The sequence below is a fragment of the Siniperca chuatsi genome, linkage group LG23, assembly GCF_020085105.1.
Source record: "Siniperca chuatsi isolate FFG_IHB_CAS linkage group LG23, ASM2008510v1, whole genome shotgun sequence".
Lineage (NCBI taxonomy): Eukaryota > Metazoa > Chordata > Actinopteri > Centrarchiformes > Sinipercidae > Siniperca > Siniperca chuatsi.
In genome coordinates this window covers 15664299-15679511 of record NC_058064.1, presented here as the reverse complement: position 1 = coordinate 15679511, position 15213 = coordinate 15664299, and the positions used below count along the sequence as shown (strand labels likewise).

General features: G+C 39.3%; 1 protein-coding gene across 4 annotated transcripts in view; it reads left to right on the top strand.

Annotated features, from left to right (window-relative positions):
• The window catches only part of LOC122871025 (copine-8), a 91073-nt gene extending 76865 nt beyond the window's left edge, over window positions 1-14208 (top strand). For 3 of the 4 annotated variants that reach the window (XM_044185540.1, XM_044185542.1, XM_044185544.1), the window contains exons 17-20: window positions 909-1011; window positions 4509-4566; window positions 4751-4824; window positions 8369-8772. In XM_044185540.1, coding sequence (XP_044041475.1) covers window positions 909-1011; window positions 4509-4566; window positions 4751-4824; window positions 8369-8575 — 442 coding nt within the window. In that variant the 3' untranslated portion in view covers window positions 8576-8772. Of the gene's footprint in view, window positions 1-908; window positions 1012-4508; window positions 4567-4750; window positions 4825-8368; window positions 8773-9155 lie in introns of those variants that run through there. The other variant, XM_044185541.1, reaches the window with a different exon arrangement.
• Window positions 14209-15213: the final 1005 nt, after the last annotated feature.

Sequence of the window (15213 nt, the reverse complement as noted above, 5' to 3'; positions counted from 1 at the left end):
CATACTCATCTTCCTAAACCTTATTAGAAAACTTTTAAAACTAGTTGTACATAAATGTAGCATATTTCTGCAACACTATTGTCTATTTGTCAACTTCAAGTCTGCTTACAGTATGTTACCAAGTACAGGCTGTCGTCATCACCCTGTTTTTCCCCCTCATCCCTCATCTGTAATCCCAGCACCTCCACCTCCTCTCCTCTGTTTGTTGACCGCCCTCATATTTCAATAAGTACCCCTTTTTCTCCTCTATGTCTTGCTTCACTTCCACATGTGGCTTAGTAATTATTCATTTTACTTCTCCTCCTCTGCTCTTCCCCTCTCTACCACTCTTTAGTTGTTGCCTTATGTCTCTGTCTTTCTCTATCTGCTATGTTGTGATCATCTTCAGTGAGAGACACTTAAATATCAGTTATCTCCGGTGGAGAGGAAGCAGACGTACACATAGATCCAACCTCCCGGTGCAGAAAAGTGAAGCGTAGCAGAAGAAAGAAATGAAATAATCGCAGTGTGTAAATATCAATAACAGTCAGTTCACGACTCACATGGGAGTGAAAGGTCACACTCAACATCGCAGGAGAAATTGAAAGCCGTTCTGAGCTGAGGATCTATAGAGTTGACATAAAGAGAGATGTACAGAGAGAAGTACTTGACAGATTAAGATCCTCCAGAGTGGGAGGTAAGTGACATTTATTCAATGAGAAAAATAATTTTCAAAGGATGTTTAATGCCTTATTTCCCCTCAGTTATTTTCATGTACTCTATTTAATTTGAGAACAAGCTAAGTACTTTAATTAAAACTACACAGAATGATGCTTAATATGCTAAAGTAATGAATAATCATGGTAAACAAAAGATGATGTTTGCGCAGAAATAACTACAAAGATGGTTTTGTGTGTTTTTGTGTGTAGGTATGCAGCTTCAGTGAAGGATGGCTCCCAGTACTTTGTGCTCCTCATCATCACAGATGGTGTCATCTCAGACATGGCCCAGACCAAGGAGTCTATTGTCAACGTAAGGGCACCTGCTGTAGCTGTTAACACCTGCCCCTGCACTCTGAACCAAAACAAAAGAGTAAAAAAAGACCAAAAAAGAATTCAGTTCAAATGTGCCCTCTCTTCACAGTCTTTTAGTTGGAGAAATGTCAGTTGGATCTATAAATGGCTTTAATAGTAATAATAACGATAACTAGACTGGCAAGCAAGTATACAGGGGTTCAAGCACCCGACGCAATTGGGAACTGAAGGCTCACTGACCTGGAGCGATCAGCAAGTCAGGAAGATGAAAAAGGTGTAAGCAGGTGGTTTGTTTGCATGGTTGGCCACTGGCACACTGCCAGGATCTGATCCTAGCCTTGCATCACAAGGACTGTTGAGTCTGTGTCTGCGCCAAAGCTTTTCTCAGTAAATCATTTTCCACCTCATTCACAAGCAAAGTGAAAGCGAAGTGTCTCTTTTCTCAAGTACCGTTCTCTCAAAACCTAAAAGGCAAAAATACAATGAACGTACAATTCAGTCTCTAACTAATAAAGCAGATTTTATAGGAAAAAGATGCGATACACTGTACTCCACAAAAGATGAAAAATAACACATAAAAAGTCGGAACATTAAAAAGAAAGCAGACGAATTAATGAATAGAGAAATGCTGCCATTAAGACAGCTGCTGATTTAGTTCAAACCGGCAGTATATGTAAATTGCCTCTTTAAGACAGACTGTGACTGCTTGTTTGTGTATAGATAACTGTCAAGTTAAATGTTCTATATGAACTGGATGTTAGGGAAGGTATTTTGTTTTTTGTTCTTTTCCCTTTTATGTCAGTCAGTTGTATAAACATGTTTGAGCCATTCTGTGTGAATGGTGTAAAAAGCTAGCAAATTGCAGTAATTATGCTGTAGTGTGTAGTATTTCATAATGCATAGTTGCTTAACACTAGAACCTCCAGGAATTGTATACCTAAAACCACCAACGGGTAAAATTTACCCGCTATTATAATGCATTGATTTTGTGATTATTTATGCTACACGTTGCTCAAACACACTTTGCGCAGACATTCAGCACCTTGGGTGTGCACTTCACACAAACAGCATCCCAGCACTTAAGACATTCACAGAATGTTTTATTGTGTTTGCATTCTGCCTCTTCTGCCTCATTTTCTCCTGCGCTCTTCTGCACCTGTGAACGTCCACGCACGGTTGATGCCATCCACTCTGCGCTGTTGTAGTTATATTCTAAACACAGTCAGAATTGAAATGCAGCATACAATTTAGAAAAAAAAATGACTGACTATTGCAGTGTTTTATAGGCCTACATGATAATAATAATGTAGAATAATAATCTAAGGTGTTCTTCTTGCTTGTTTGTTTCGGACTGGCGTGCATCCAAACAATTACGCATATGAAAATATATATTGAAAAGAAACATTTTTAATCAACTGAAACATTCAAATTAGATTTACCCAACAAAAAATGTTTAATGATCCCTTTTGCTAAACAAAAGGCCTACAGTGCAGTCAAAAACTCCTACTTTCCGCAGGTCAAAAAACACATAATGAGCAAGTCTAATGTCTGTTTTGCATTCATAACTCCCTTTCTCTTTTCCAAACTGAAGGTGAGCCTATGACTTGACACAGCTCTATCATGCACGGTAGTAGACAAAAGGCGCCAATAGAATGTTTATCTAAACGCTCGAAATTACTAGGATGAAAATGACTGCATTCTCTGTCGGGGTAAATTTAACCCACTGGTGCTTATAGGTATAAATGCCCATTTTTTAAATCTGGCTTTATCTTGACAATTTTTAACAATAGGGGGTGCTACATAACACACTTTTTAGGAAAAGTCAAAGACTGGGGGACTGTATTGAAACAAAGTTGTATACAATCAAAAAACAGCCGCTGGTACATTTTACCCGTTGGCGGTTCTAGTGTTAAATATAAAACCATTTGGGCAAAAATGTGTCTCTTAAATCTCACCAGCATTACTTTTTTTGGTCCTGAGAGCAAAAATCTGTCTTCAAATGAAAACTGGAAAACAACTGTCCTAGTATTTCCTAATTAGGCGGGTCACTGCCAGCTTATAGATGTATTTACTATGAATTACTACATGAAGAAAAGGCACATTTTGTTGGCCTTACAAACACATAATGTAAATCAACCAGATCCATGCAGTACAAAAGTCTCAGAGTATACATAAACATAAGGGGTTGTTAATTTAACAATGGACAATTAAATTGTCCAGATGTTTGGTATTGACACATATTTTTACTCATCCCTGGATATCCATCCTTCCTTACAAAACCAACAGAAATATGATGACTGGGGTGCTTTTACTTGTGTTATTTTTTTAGTGTTCGCTCACTTTTGACAGCATGTAATTCACCCTCCATCTGTCCTCTCTATCACTGTCAAGACATAGCATGCTCCAGAGGGAAGCCAGAGTGCGATGTAGAATGCAAACAAAATGAACAGTGAACGGCAGTGATCCATCTCAGGCCTTCGAAAGCAGAGAAGGAGAGGAGAGGTTAAGGAGAAAACAGATGATGAATTGGCAGAATATCTCTCTACTGTCAGAGACAGAAAGCAGAGACAGATCCTAACCAGGTACAGGCTCAGGGACCACAAACTGGCAATCCAAAAAGGAAGACACAAATAATCCTGGCAACCAAAAGAAAACAGAATATGTGGTCGACAGGTGAGGTTGAGACAGAGATGCACTTCCTCCTACAATGGACAACATTCAATGAAATAAGGAACGTTTACTTTGACAAGTTCAACTCTGTAATCTCAGACTTCAAAGAGCTAAATGACCTCCTTTAAAAATACTCCGAGGAGGAGGAGACAGGGCAGATCCTGTTGCCCAATATTTATCATCATGCCACAACCTGAGGGACAGTGAGTGACCTACACACACACACACACACGCTCTCTCTCATAAAAAAATGTTGCAGTGTTTAGTTTTCACTTTTTGTATTTGTATTTTAACTGCAAGTCTACAAATTATTATTATTATTTTTTTAATTAGAAGGAGTTGGCAGAGATGAGGGAGCAGGAAACAAAGAGAGCAAATGGCAGTAGAGACAACAAAACAAAAAATACCTTTACTGTGGAGAGCAAAAAAAAAAAGAGAGATGTTTTGAAGATCATCCCTTGCTCTGCTGCCTGAGTTTAACCCATTACTCAAATACACTATACCCACACACACAAACACATGTTGTTTGTAAGCTGTCAGTGAGCTCGGGCCGTGTTGATTTGACTCTAATATTATTCACTGTGATGTCTTGACCCACGCAGCGCTCCAGGAGGTGCTGTAGAAAACACGCACATCAAAAATTCACCCGCATACTGTATGCACTATACATTGAAGATGATGAAGACTGGGGCTGTATATGTTAACCTGCAGCTCATCTTTATCCTGTTAACGACTCACATGGGTGGACACAGTTTTTCACAAAAGAAAATGTTTAAAATTTTTTGAAATGTATCAAATATTCATTGTTCTTCTCCTCTCGTGCAGGCCTCCTGTCTGCCAATGTCAATTATCATCGTGGGGGTGGGGCCCGCAGAATTTGATGGTAAGTCAACAAATTGTGAACTTATGAGACATATTTATGTGTAAGAAACTTCTGTTCTCTATTTCAGAGTTACTGGTCCTGCTTAAGCAATATCATTGGCACTCTGTAGCTCTTTTTTTAGAATTTCACAACAGTAAGAAATAATGTGCATGTGTGTATTTTCTTTTCTTTTTATTCTCCTCAGCCATGATTGAGTTGGATGGCGATGAAGTCAGAATCTCATCCAGAGGAAGATATGCTGAGAGGGACATTGTTCAGGTACACACTCCTTTCTTTCTCTCAAACCATTCCCCAATGCTTTGACAGTAATCAAAAATGAAACCACGTCCAAGATTACAAATGAGCTCTGCCACTTGGCCACCTAGATCCTTTCCTCCTAATGACGAAGCTGATTTATTTTAAATGTGATACTGATTTTGAGAACCACCAGCAGTAAAAATCATGGCCAAATTAACCAACAAGACGGCACTATATTATAGATATTAGTTCCTGTGCCTGTGTATTAACCCTGTGATCCTCCCTTTCTCTGTGTAATGTTCAGTTTTTCTGTGCTGGAAGACTACCGCTCCCAGGTTTGCTCCATGGTAATTTAACTAAACTCATTCATTTAGGAATATGTAGCTTAGAAGCACAAAACTGAGATAATAAAGGTCTTAAAACTAGATTAATACATTGTCTCTTATCATGTCAATTGATGCTTTAGTGGTGCATATTCCCAAACAAAATTACAATTAGATCAGCACAAGTTGACACACAATAAGCCTGGAGCTTTTGGGGCCCCTGGGCAGTTGACCAGGTCATAAGACTGCTGCCAGTCATGTGTCATTTATTAACATAATTGTGAAAAAGTATCAAAACTCATTCAGTGACATTGGTTGGTCGTTGGTGTTGGAAAATGTTAGACAGACCACCATCCTCAACTTTGCAGAGGATTTATTTGAAGTTGCAGAAGGATTTGTGTGCAAACCTTGTCACTGTATGTTTTAAAGGCGAGTGGCTAAAAAACACCTGAGTCCTATCCAGGTCGTTCAACTGTGTCCATGCAGACAGACACCTGGTTACCTCGACCCCACGGTGCACCAGACCCCAGATGGCAAAATGGACAAACAAATGCACCACACACATATACACACAGAGAGATAATGGCATGCTCCCCAGTATCTGTGAAGATTCTGCCAAATCTCTATCTTTCGCATTAAAGTGGATGAACAGAGACCCTGAGCTCTAACCCCGGCCTAATGTACGACTTAGAAAAGTTTTTGGTCTGCAGTCAGTCAGACAGAAGGGACCTTGGAAGTGCATTATGGACAGAAGTAAAAAGATGAGCCTTTTTCACCAAGCTGCTACAACTTAGAGGCCACCTTTTTACTTTGCCTCTTTGGCAGTTCTTCCTTTGAATCCTCTCACATAGAGTTTGGGATATGAAGTGGGTCCCTACTGACTGGAAAACAGCCACAGAGACAATGCGTTGAAAAATTCAAAAATATGCCATTGGAAAGTACAAGATTGCTGGGATTGGCCGCTCAAAATCTAAACTATTTATACAGTCATTCCTTCGGCCTCTCAATCATCCGTTCAATGTATTCATCCCTTTGTTCATGTTTTTTATTTGTACCTTATTTATTTTGCTGTAATGGGTCAGCCCACAATGACAAGTATTACTTTTTATAATTATCATTGCCTGGCATCAAGACAAAGAGAAGAAATGCAAACATTCAGAGTGAGACGTTTGGTTTTTTTCCTCCATGACCTTTTATACTGCCACTGCTCCCTCACACCCTCCCTCAGCACATGTGGGCGAGGGAGGCATGCTCGTTAGTTGGCTTTTTAACAAGCTGAAGCACACACACACACATATGCAGGCGTTGTAGAAAAGACCCAGAGATGGCGTAAAACTAAGTTTTGGTACTGGAACATTACCCCAGTTCTGCCTACAAGCTCTCATTATCAGCAAGCTAATATCCTCTAGTGACACGAGGTTTACTTTTCGCAGCTAGGGTTTCCACCACAAATTGGCCTCTCATATGATCGTGGGATTGTAGGTGACAACAGCTCATTAAGTAAAATGAAACAGAGACAGCCTCATATCTGTCCTCATTTACTGTAGTTCAGCTATATCATCCATGTAAGGGGCATTCAACCTGTAAAGGTCTGTGACACATGACTGTCATGGAAATACAGTATGCCAGCATTTATATCATCACAGCAGGTGGATTTGCATCGTGAAGGAGGCAGCAGTCTTGAGATGTAAATACTGAGTCGCAGCAAGGTGGCCTGATGGTTAAAGAAGTCAACAACAACGTGTGTCCTAGAGTTCTTGAGCAAAACATTGAAAAACGTATTATAAGTGTGGATTTGAATGTGACTTCAGTGCACTCTAACAATGGGTGGTGGCTCATTCTTTAATGAAACTCTGTTGACCTCCAAGACATTAAAGTGCATTCAGCCAGGTCTCAAAAAGGATGGATTATTCTAAATACATATACTGTACATCTAATGCAGTGATTTCAAAGGATAATTCCCTCTGTTCTCATTATTAAAACTTGGGTCTTAGTTTTGATAACAGGAATAAATAATCATAGATAATCATTTCTATAAATTATGATAACATTGCACTCACCAAGAATGACGCTGCGACATACAGTAGCCACTGACAGGACAATAAACACAAGCAGTCAGACACTCAGACAGTCAGATTATCTAAAACATTTAATTGGAGGTATACCTAAACTGTCTATAATTATCCCTCAATGAACAGGATAAGAGTGTGCGCACAATTATAGTAAGTCACAGTAAGTCATAGTTGAACCTGGAAGTCGGTCTGTTAACTATGATGGATGTTTACTACAGACAGTTTGGAAAATATTTTTTTCCCCTTTTAGCAAAGTCACCAAGCTGCTATTTCTTAGCCACATCAGAGGCCACCATTCACTGTGTTTCTTTGGGCAGTTCTTCATATAAATCCCCCTATATAATATAAATGATAGCCAGAGCTATGAAAATAAGACCCAAGTTGTAATGAAAGTGAATTATCCTTTCATAAACAGGATTTATTCATACGGTATTATTAAGTATGCACTGATCTGGGGCAGATACTGACCTTATCAACTGGATATTGGCCAGAAGTGACCAAAACACATTAAATACAGTCATCATAAAATCAGTCAGCAAGAGCTAACTAGGTCTTGGTATGTAGCTGTTGGCCCTGTGCCCGTCTCCCCTCTCTGTCTTAAAACTTGGACCTGCTCGATTTCACACACCATCAGCCCCAACTGGCATTAGCAAACTTTAATATATAATACTCTCAGTAAAAACATGACATCGCTAATTTGCACAAGCTTTGTATCCACATTTGTTGCTTATCTCAGAGACCTTAGGGATCCGATTCTTCTCCAAGTGCTGTTAAGGAAAATTTGACATTCACCACCTTTTGTTCACCAGACAACCAGATGCCAGAATTTCATTTCAGAAAATAAGGCGAATCTGCAGCGTCTTAATTAGGGCAGACTCTCTTCTCTGTAGCAGTGCCAATTTGTGATCTAGGCTGGAGAGATGATTGTATTTTTACAAAGAAAATCCTGAATCATAAGAGCTTCTAGCACTTAAAATTGTGAACAAAGCAACTTGAAACAAAGAGGATGAATTATGTTATATAATTTGAATTATTTCTTTGAAATATTTTTTCATCATCTTTTTTTGCTCCCATACATATCACCCTCATTCCTCTGCTCGTAATCTTCTTTCTCACCTCTGTTCTTCGTCTCTTCACTCCACCTGCTCTTTTTTCTACAATCTTCATCAGTGTGGCTTTCCTCATTTTCCCTCTCCACTGTCTCTCCACTGTTGCTACACTGGTCAAGCTTTCCGTTCTCGCACAGTACACGCGCAGTTTACAGTGATAATGGTGGCAGGTAGTATTTTTTTAAACAATGTAGACAAAAGCAGGCTTCTCATTTCTAGCTGGCTGAAAAAACGACTGTCTCTAGCCAATTTTATCAGCAGTAGCTAGCTAGCTAATTAAGGTAACGTTAGCTCCATGATTTAGTTGACAACGGCGTCTACATCTGACTTTTAAATGTCTCCAGCTGACTCCATTTAAAATGAGAGCCCTGTAAACAGGGACCTGATGACTACATACATGATATCGTGCCAAAAGCTATATGTCCCAGGCAAAAAGTCACCATCCTCACCAGTTGATGATCCATTTGTGTTTGTTGGCCTTGGAAGTAACGCTTCGTTGCTACTGTAGGTAGTAAGCTAGTTAGCCAGGCGTGCTAATGTTTGCAGCTTATGTTAGAGCAGATAAACACACTGTTTAATCCATTCCTGGTAAAAAACAAGATGGTAAAAAAAACACCACCTCTCTCACTACAGCCCCATGCACACTGCCTCAACATGGGGAGAAATTCTAAGCTGATGGGTTGATTGGATAATCGCTGTTAGGGGGAGGGTTTGGGGAACACTCAATTCCTGTTTCCTTCTTCTTGGCTTCCTTCTTCCCTATCTCTCCTTCCTCAACTTCTATTTGCCATCCCTTCTTCTTTTCAAAAAGTCACTTTACTCATTTCCTTCCCTCTCCTTCCTCTCAGTTTGTTCCATTCAGGGACTACATCGACCGGACGGGGAACCACATCCTGAGCATGGCCCGGCTCGCCAAAGACGTCTTGGCCGAGATCCCTGACCAGTTCCTCTCCTACATGAGGACCCGCGGGATCAAGCCGTCGCCAGCGCCGCCTCCCTACACACCGCCAGGGCAACCCCTCCAAACCCAGATATGAGGAGCCAGGAGGAGAAAGGTTTCCGAGTCAGGTGTTAGCTGAACTTTACGCGCGAAATACTTCCATTTCCCTAAAGCTGCTCTCCATGCCTTGTCATTGTGGATCACGGTGGTCTTTCTCGTGTTCAGGAAGCTGCATGTCGGGCCAGGAGAGTGTTGCTTTTGAGGACAGGAAAAGCCAATGAGAGTCTGTTTACTTCCACTGTCAAGCATTCCTGTTACTGTCTGGAATTTTTGTTTTGTTTTGGCCTGGGAAACCTGGACAGGCTTTGGAGAGAGTTTGGAGGGTCTGAATTCAAGCTGGGAAGAAAGGAAGGAAAGAACAAATGAAGGACAGCTCTTTGGAAACATTGTAAAGAGAATGTCTCCAGACAAAACAAAGGAATCACTTGATCTTAAATGAACACTAACTTTTCTGTAAATTACTGGACTTCTTCTTTCTCTCTCTTTCTCTCTATCTCTCTCCAACTCACTCATTGTTTACAGTAAACGCTAACAAGTATTTTTACTGTTGATACTTTTATAAACACATAGTTTCAATATGAAGCTTGTAATATTCTCTCTCTGTGTCTCTGTCTCTCTCTCTCTCTCTCTCTCTCTCTCTCTCTCTCTCTCTCATTTGTGTCAGGTAGCAGCAGTGCAGGTCCTGGTAGCCCTTCTGTACCGTACCGTACCGTGCTGTACTGTACTGTACCGTACTGTATTCTGGTGTTCGTATTAACCTTTTGCATGAGTGTAGCCTCAGTCAAGTGCATGCATATAGTGGCCCTGCACTACCTCTTCTACCCATCTGTCTGTCTGTCTGTCTGTGGGGGGTGAGTGTCTGTCTGCCTATACCTCCATTTGTAACTTCACCCTGTCTGTCTGTCTGCACTGCTGTCAGCCCTGAGAAATCTGTCTCCCTGTTACAGCTTTTCTTCCTGTCTATCTCCCTCTCTCTTTCTTTCTTTTCTTTTCTGCCTCTGTCACTTTTACTAGCTGTGTTTCCATCCGACATTTTTTTTGCAAGTTATAACAGACGAGCTGAACAGAAAATGTATCATTTTAATGCTCATCAGAAGAGGGAAGGGTTTTATTACAGAATTTGAAAAATAGCAAAGGAATTTCATTTGGTTGGACAGTCTGCTTTATAAATGGTTACAATTGACTGCATAATGGTTCCAAATTAATATTTGAAATGTAAAATATCTGTTCCACCCTTTTTTCATCTACTTTTCATCTAGCGCCATCATCAGGTCAAAATTAAACTTATGACCAAATACATGCAAAACTCATGTGTTTCCCAACTTAGTTTAGTGCTAATGTAAGCTTGCTAACACACAAAACTAAGATGGTGAACATGGTAAACATTATACCTGCTAAACATCAGCATGTTAGCATTGTTATTGTGAGCATGTTAGCATGCTGACATTAGACACAGCCGTGCCTTGAGTTCAACCTCACAGAGCCACTAGCATGGCTGTAGACTCTTACTCGTGTGTTCTGTCTCAAAGAAACCGTGAAGTATGGTCAACATTAGCAAACATTTAAGAACAAACGTTTTACTTTTTGACATTTCAAATGAAGATGATGAAGATTCAAATTGTGCAATTTCTGTTTTCTAGCCTTTCATATTTTTGCATAGCATTTATTTGACATCTGAATGGAGGCATAGCTACTCTCCCTCCCTCTCTCTCTCTCTCTCTCTCTCTCTCTCTCTCTCTCTCTCTCTCTCTGTCTCTGTTCTCCAAACTGCCTTGGCAATAGGATGCCCACGTGCCCAGGGGTTTCGTCTCATTATGTCGTCTAACACCACGTCCCTGCCCCATGTTTAAAACGGCAGCAGCTGCTCTCAAACTAAAAACTGTTTGAGCATAAAGAGCCCAGTGGTCAAAAATGCAGAGAAAAACACACTTTCCCTATGTTGGCTTTTTGTTCCATTTAATTTTTTGGTGTGTATTTTTTATTGCACCTTTAGCTTTGATATAGCTTTTTATATGTTTGTTTTAATGATGTGTATTTATATGTGCCAATCATGTGTAAAAGGATGATTTTTATGATTCCTGTCAGTCACTGACGACGTCCGACAAGTTTCCAATTTAACATCGAACGATTGTCTCTAAATGACGTCTGATGAAGAATGAGAGTTGCGTTTTTGGAACGTGGAAGGATTGTTTAGTGTTGTAATGACGTTTCAATGATGAGTGAAAATGTTAAATGTGAATGAGATTTGTGTGTTGTATGAAACAACATTAGATAAAATGTATAAAAAGTCTTGCAAAAAGTGGGAATGCAGGAACATTTTGACATTTATGGATAGTGAGTGAATTACATTGCAGCACCAAAAATGTGAAGGGATATTTAAGCATTGCATTGATGTTAAAGCTTACAGTATTTTTGTTGTGTCAACACTCTGAAGTAGTCTTAAATTGATGCTGTATGCTTCATGTTAACAAAACTTATTTGACAAGCATTTGTGTTGTGTATGATCAGTAGTAGCATGGTAATACAGTGTGTGAGTGGCCAGCTATTTCCAGCAGCGAGAAAGCCAAACGTTTGCTTGTGGCTCAAAGGTGTAACACTCAGTTAACACAAGACAAAAGAAACCAGACTCTGATCATGCAAGTGACTGACATCATCGAAAATCTGCAACCCAGATGTCTTGTAAACACAGTAGAGTGCCCAAACATGAATATTTGTTACTGACATTTTTTACACAAATTTACAATTTGTTTTGAATATCTTACATCGCTGCCTTTTCTAGTTGCTTGACATTCCCAGGTTCATCTTTCTTTTCTCACAATCCCCTCCTGTATTGCCACTGTAGCAGAGTGCCGATATGGTAAGACTAACAGTATGTGAGTGTGGGTGTGTATGTGTGTGTGTGTGTGTTTGCTTAGCCAGTACAGTCACACTCCTGCAGCCACCCACTGCGTTCAGAGCGTAGCTGGACACATCATTAGGACTGCAGGTCAGTAGTACAAGTAAAAAAGAGTCAAACTGACTCTGTAATATCAGTTACACAGCAATATAAGTTTGCTAACATTAGCAACTGTAAGCTACCAGTCATATCAGACCATGTAAAGCTGTAGTGGCAGCACCCTGAGTGTACTAAATAGAGAGAGGGTACATTTTATTGCTTATGAATTCACCTTTTCATTTGTAAGAGGAAGAATGTGTCATTTCTTCTTTCAAATGTTACATCATCTCACTTTAAAGATTTAAACATAACCCACCAGAAACTATGTGACTTAGGGAGCAATGGAAAGGTAATTGTACTCACCTTTTTGACAACTCCCACGTTGCTCCAAGCTATTTCTTTGTTTTCTTGACATTGGCTGGCAAGATTCAAATCCAGGACGCTGTTGTTACATAGTGTACATACTATACAAACGGCCTACAGGATGTCCCTGTCATGCCATTTGAATGGCTAACTACCTCCTGTTTCAAGTCAAGTGTTCTTCAGAAAATCCTTTCATGGTAGGAAAATGCATCTCTTACTTTATGTTCATTTCACCAAATTTAATGACAAGGCTTGTCGACAAGGACAGGACACCGTATGAAGGAAAAAAGGCCTGAACTTGAATCTTGTTTGCTTAAAACTAATTGGTCATTTCTGATCTGAAAGTAGAAACAGCTTCTTCTTCTCTTGGAGCAGAAACAGCTGATCAGTCATGTGAGTTAAATGTTTGCTATGTCAGAACTTATTCGGAAAAGGTGTTTCCATCTCCGATCAAGCGCATTAACTCTTAAGTAAAAAACCAACTCAAACGAGCATAAAAACGTTTTTGCGAAATTGTGTTTTTTCAAATTTTGACGTTTCTATCAACCTTTTCTAATGCGATACTTCAAAATGCGCATAAAAATACGTTGATGGAAACACAGCTGGTGACTTAAAACCTGGAAACTTGGAATTTTTCGATCTGAATTTGTGAACCTGGAAAAACAGTTTCAAATTGCAAAAATTACCTTCAGGAAATTTCAAAGAGGTGAATTCAACCCACATTAATTCAGATAGATGGGTTTCAAATTAACATACATCAGTGATATGAATTCAGGTGTATTAGAATTTCAAAAGTTTTAAAATGTTTTATTTTGGCCTTTCTTTGCTTCCATACCCACACACAAACATACACACATTATCGCCATAGTCACTGATGCCATTTATTTTACGTTGGTCTGCTTTGGGTGGATGGATATTATAATTATTATAATTATGATTTTAACTTTCCATACTTTTTCCGTTGTAGTGTAACAGCTCACTAACATTGCCAAGCCCCATAAAAGTGTGTGTAGAATGTGTGTATGTGTTTGATATAAATATACTTTGTGTGTGTGTGTGTGCGCGAGTGTGTGCGTGCCTGTGTGGCACCTTTATAAGAGTGTTTTAATAGACCATGTGAGGTGTTAAGACACATAAGATCTTTGTTTACTAAAGCTATCCAAATAATATATTGTATGCTCGTCATATCTTCTTAACAACGTGCACTATGTTTGCATGTACAGTTTTACAAAGGATGCACCAGTTCCTTTTGTTAAAAACTGAGTGTTTTGAAATATAAATCTATATGAAAATTAACTGTACAAAATGGCCTTAAATCTTTGACTGATTTTCTTGGAATTGTGCGATGCCTTCTTCAGAAAAATGAATTGTTTAAAAGGAATTAATCGTTATCTATTTTGTGTCGGTGTTTCTATTGCTTTTTAGTGTATTTTCTTTGCACAAGTTCAATTATGGAAAAAAAATTATCTTGTACTTTTTTGAAACCGTGATTAATCAGAGAAAGCATGGCTGAAGTACTGATTGTCTGATAATACATATAATAGATGACTATTTCTGTATTGAGCTATGGATTTTTAAATAAATATTCATATTAAACACAAAATTTGCTGGACCACAATGTTTTTTTTCCCCTTAAATTTTCTCTTTACACTTTTCCCCTTTCCTTAGTGTTTGTCTTTTCTCTCCTCTGTCCATTCATAGCTTATTGGGGCTAATATATGGTTTGCTCCCTCTGATAGGATAATTATACAGTAGTAGATGAAAGTCTTCCCACACCAAAAACACAAAGCACACGGACACAGGACCACTAGCCTTGAGCAAGGCACGCTACTGCAAAACATGGGAAATGTAACATTTATTAATTTCAACGGTGTTGTCGCTGGGGAATCTTTCTGTTTCTCTGAATCATTCTGATTTACCAACCAGTCCTGGTGTAAATCTCAATCTGTCATCTGTCTAAAATGAAAAAATATTTATTTCTCAGTTTTGATTTCTGAGAGTAATTTAAAGAGGCAATTAATAAGACTGTCAATGCCCTGTCACATTAAAATATCCAAATTTGTACTGTTTATCTGCCGGGGGTTGATAGGGTTCTTTGTCAACACTTGATAGCTCAGCAAGTACTTTGACAGGTGCTGAGATCCCTGATTTTCAAAAGCCGCAATCCAGCTTGTTTTTGTCAGCATTTTAGGATTTTCTCAGTCTCACTCCTGCTACTCAGAGTGACAGGAGGGTTACAGAGTTTTGCTGCATGCAGTACAGTGAATGTCTTCCTACTGCTACTATGAGAGAGGTTAATTAAGGTCATTAAAACTTTAAAGGAATAGTTTGACATTTTGGCAAATACACTTATTCGCTTTCTTGCCAAGGGTTAAATGAGAGGATCGATACCACTCTCATGTCTGTGCGTTAGGAGCTGGAGCCGGGAGGTGATTAGCTTAGATTTGCTTAGCATTAAAAGCAGGGGTAAACAGCTAGCTTGGCTCTTGGTAGAGGTAAAAAAAAAAATTCACCTACCAGCACCTCTAAAGCTCACCTGTTATAGGTTGTACCTTGTTTGTTTAAATCAAATACAAAGCTTTAAAGGTGCTGCAAGCTTTTTCAAAAC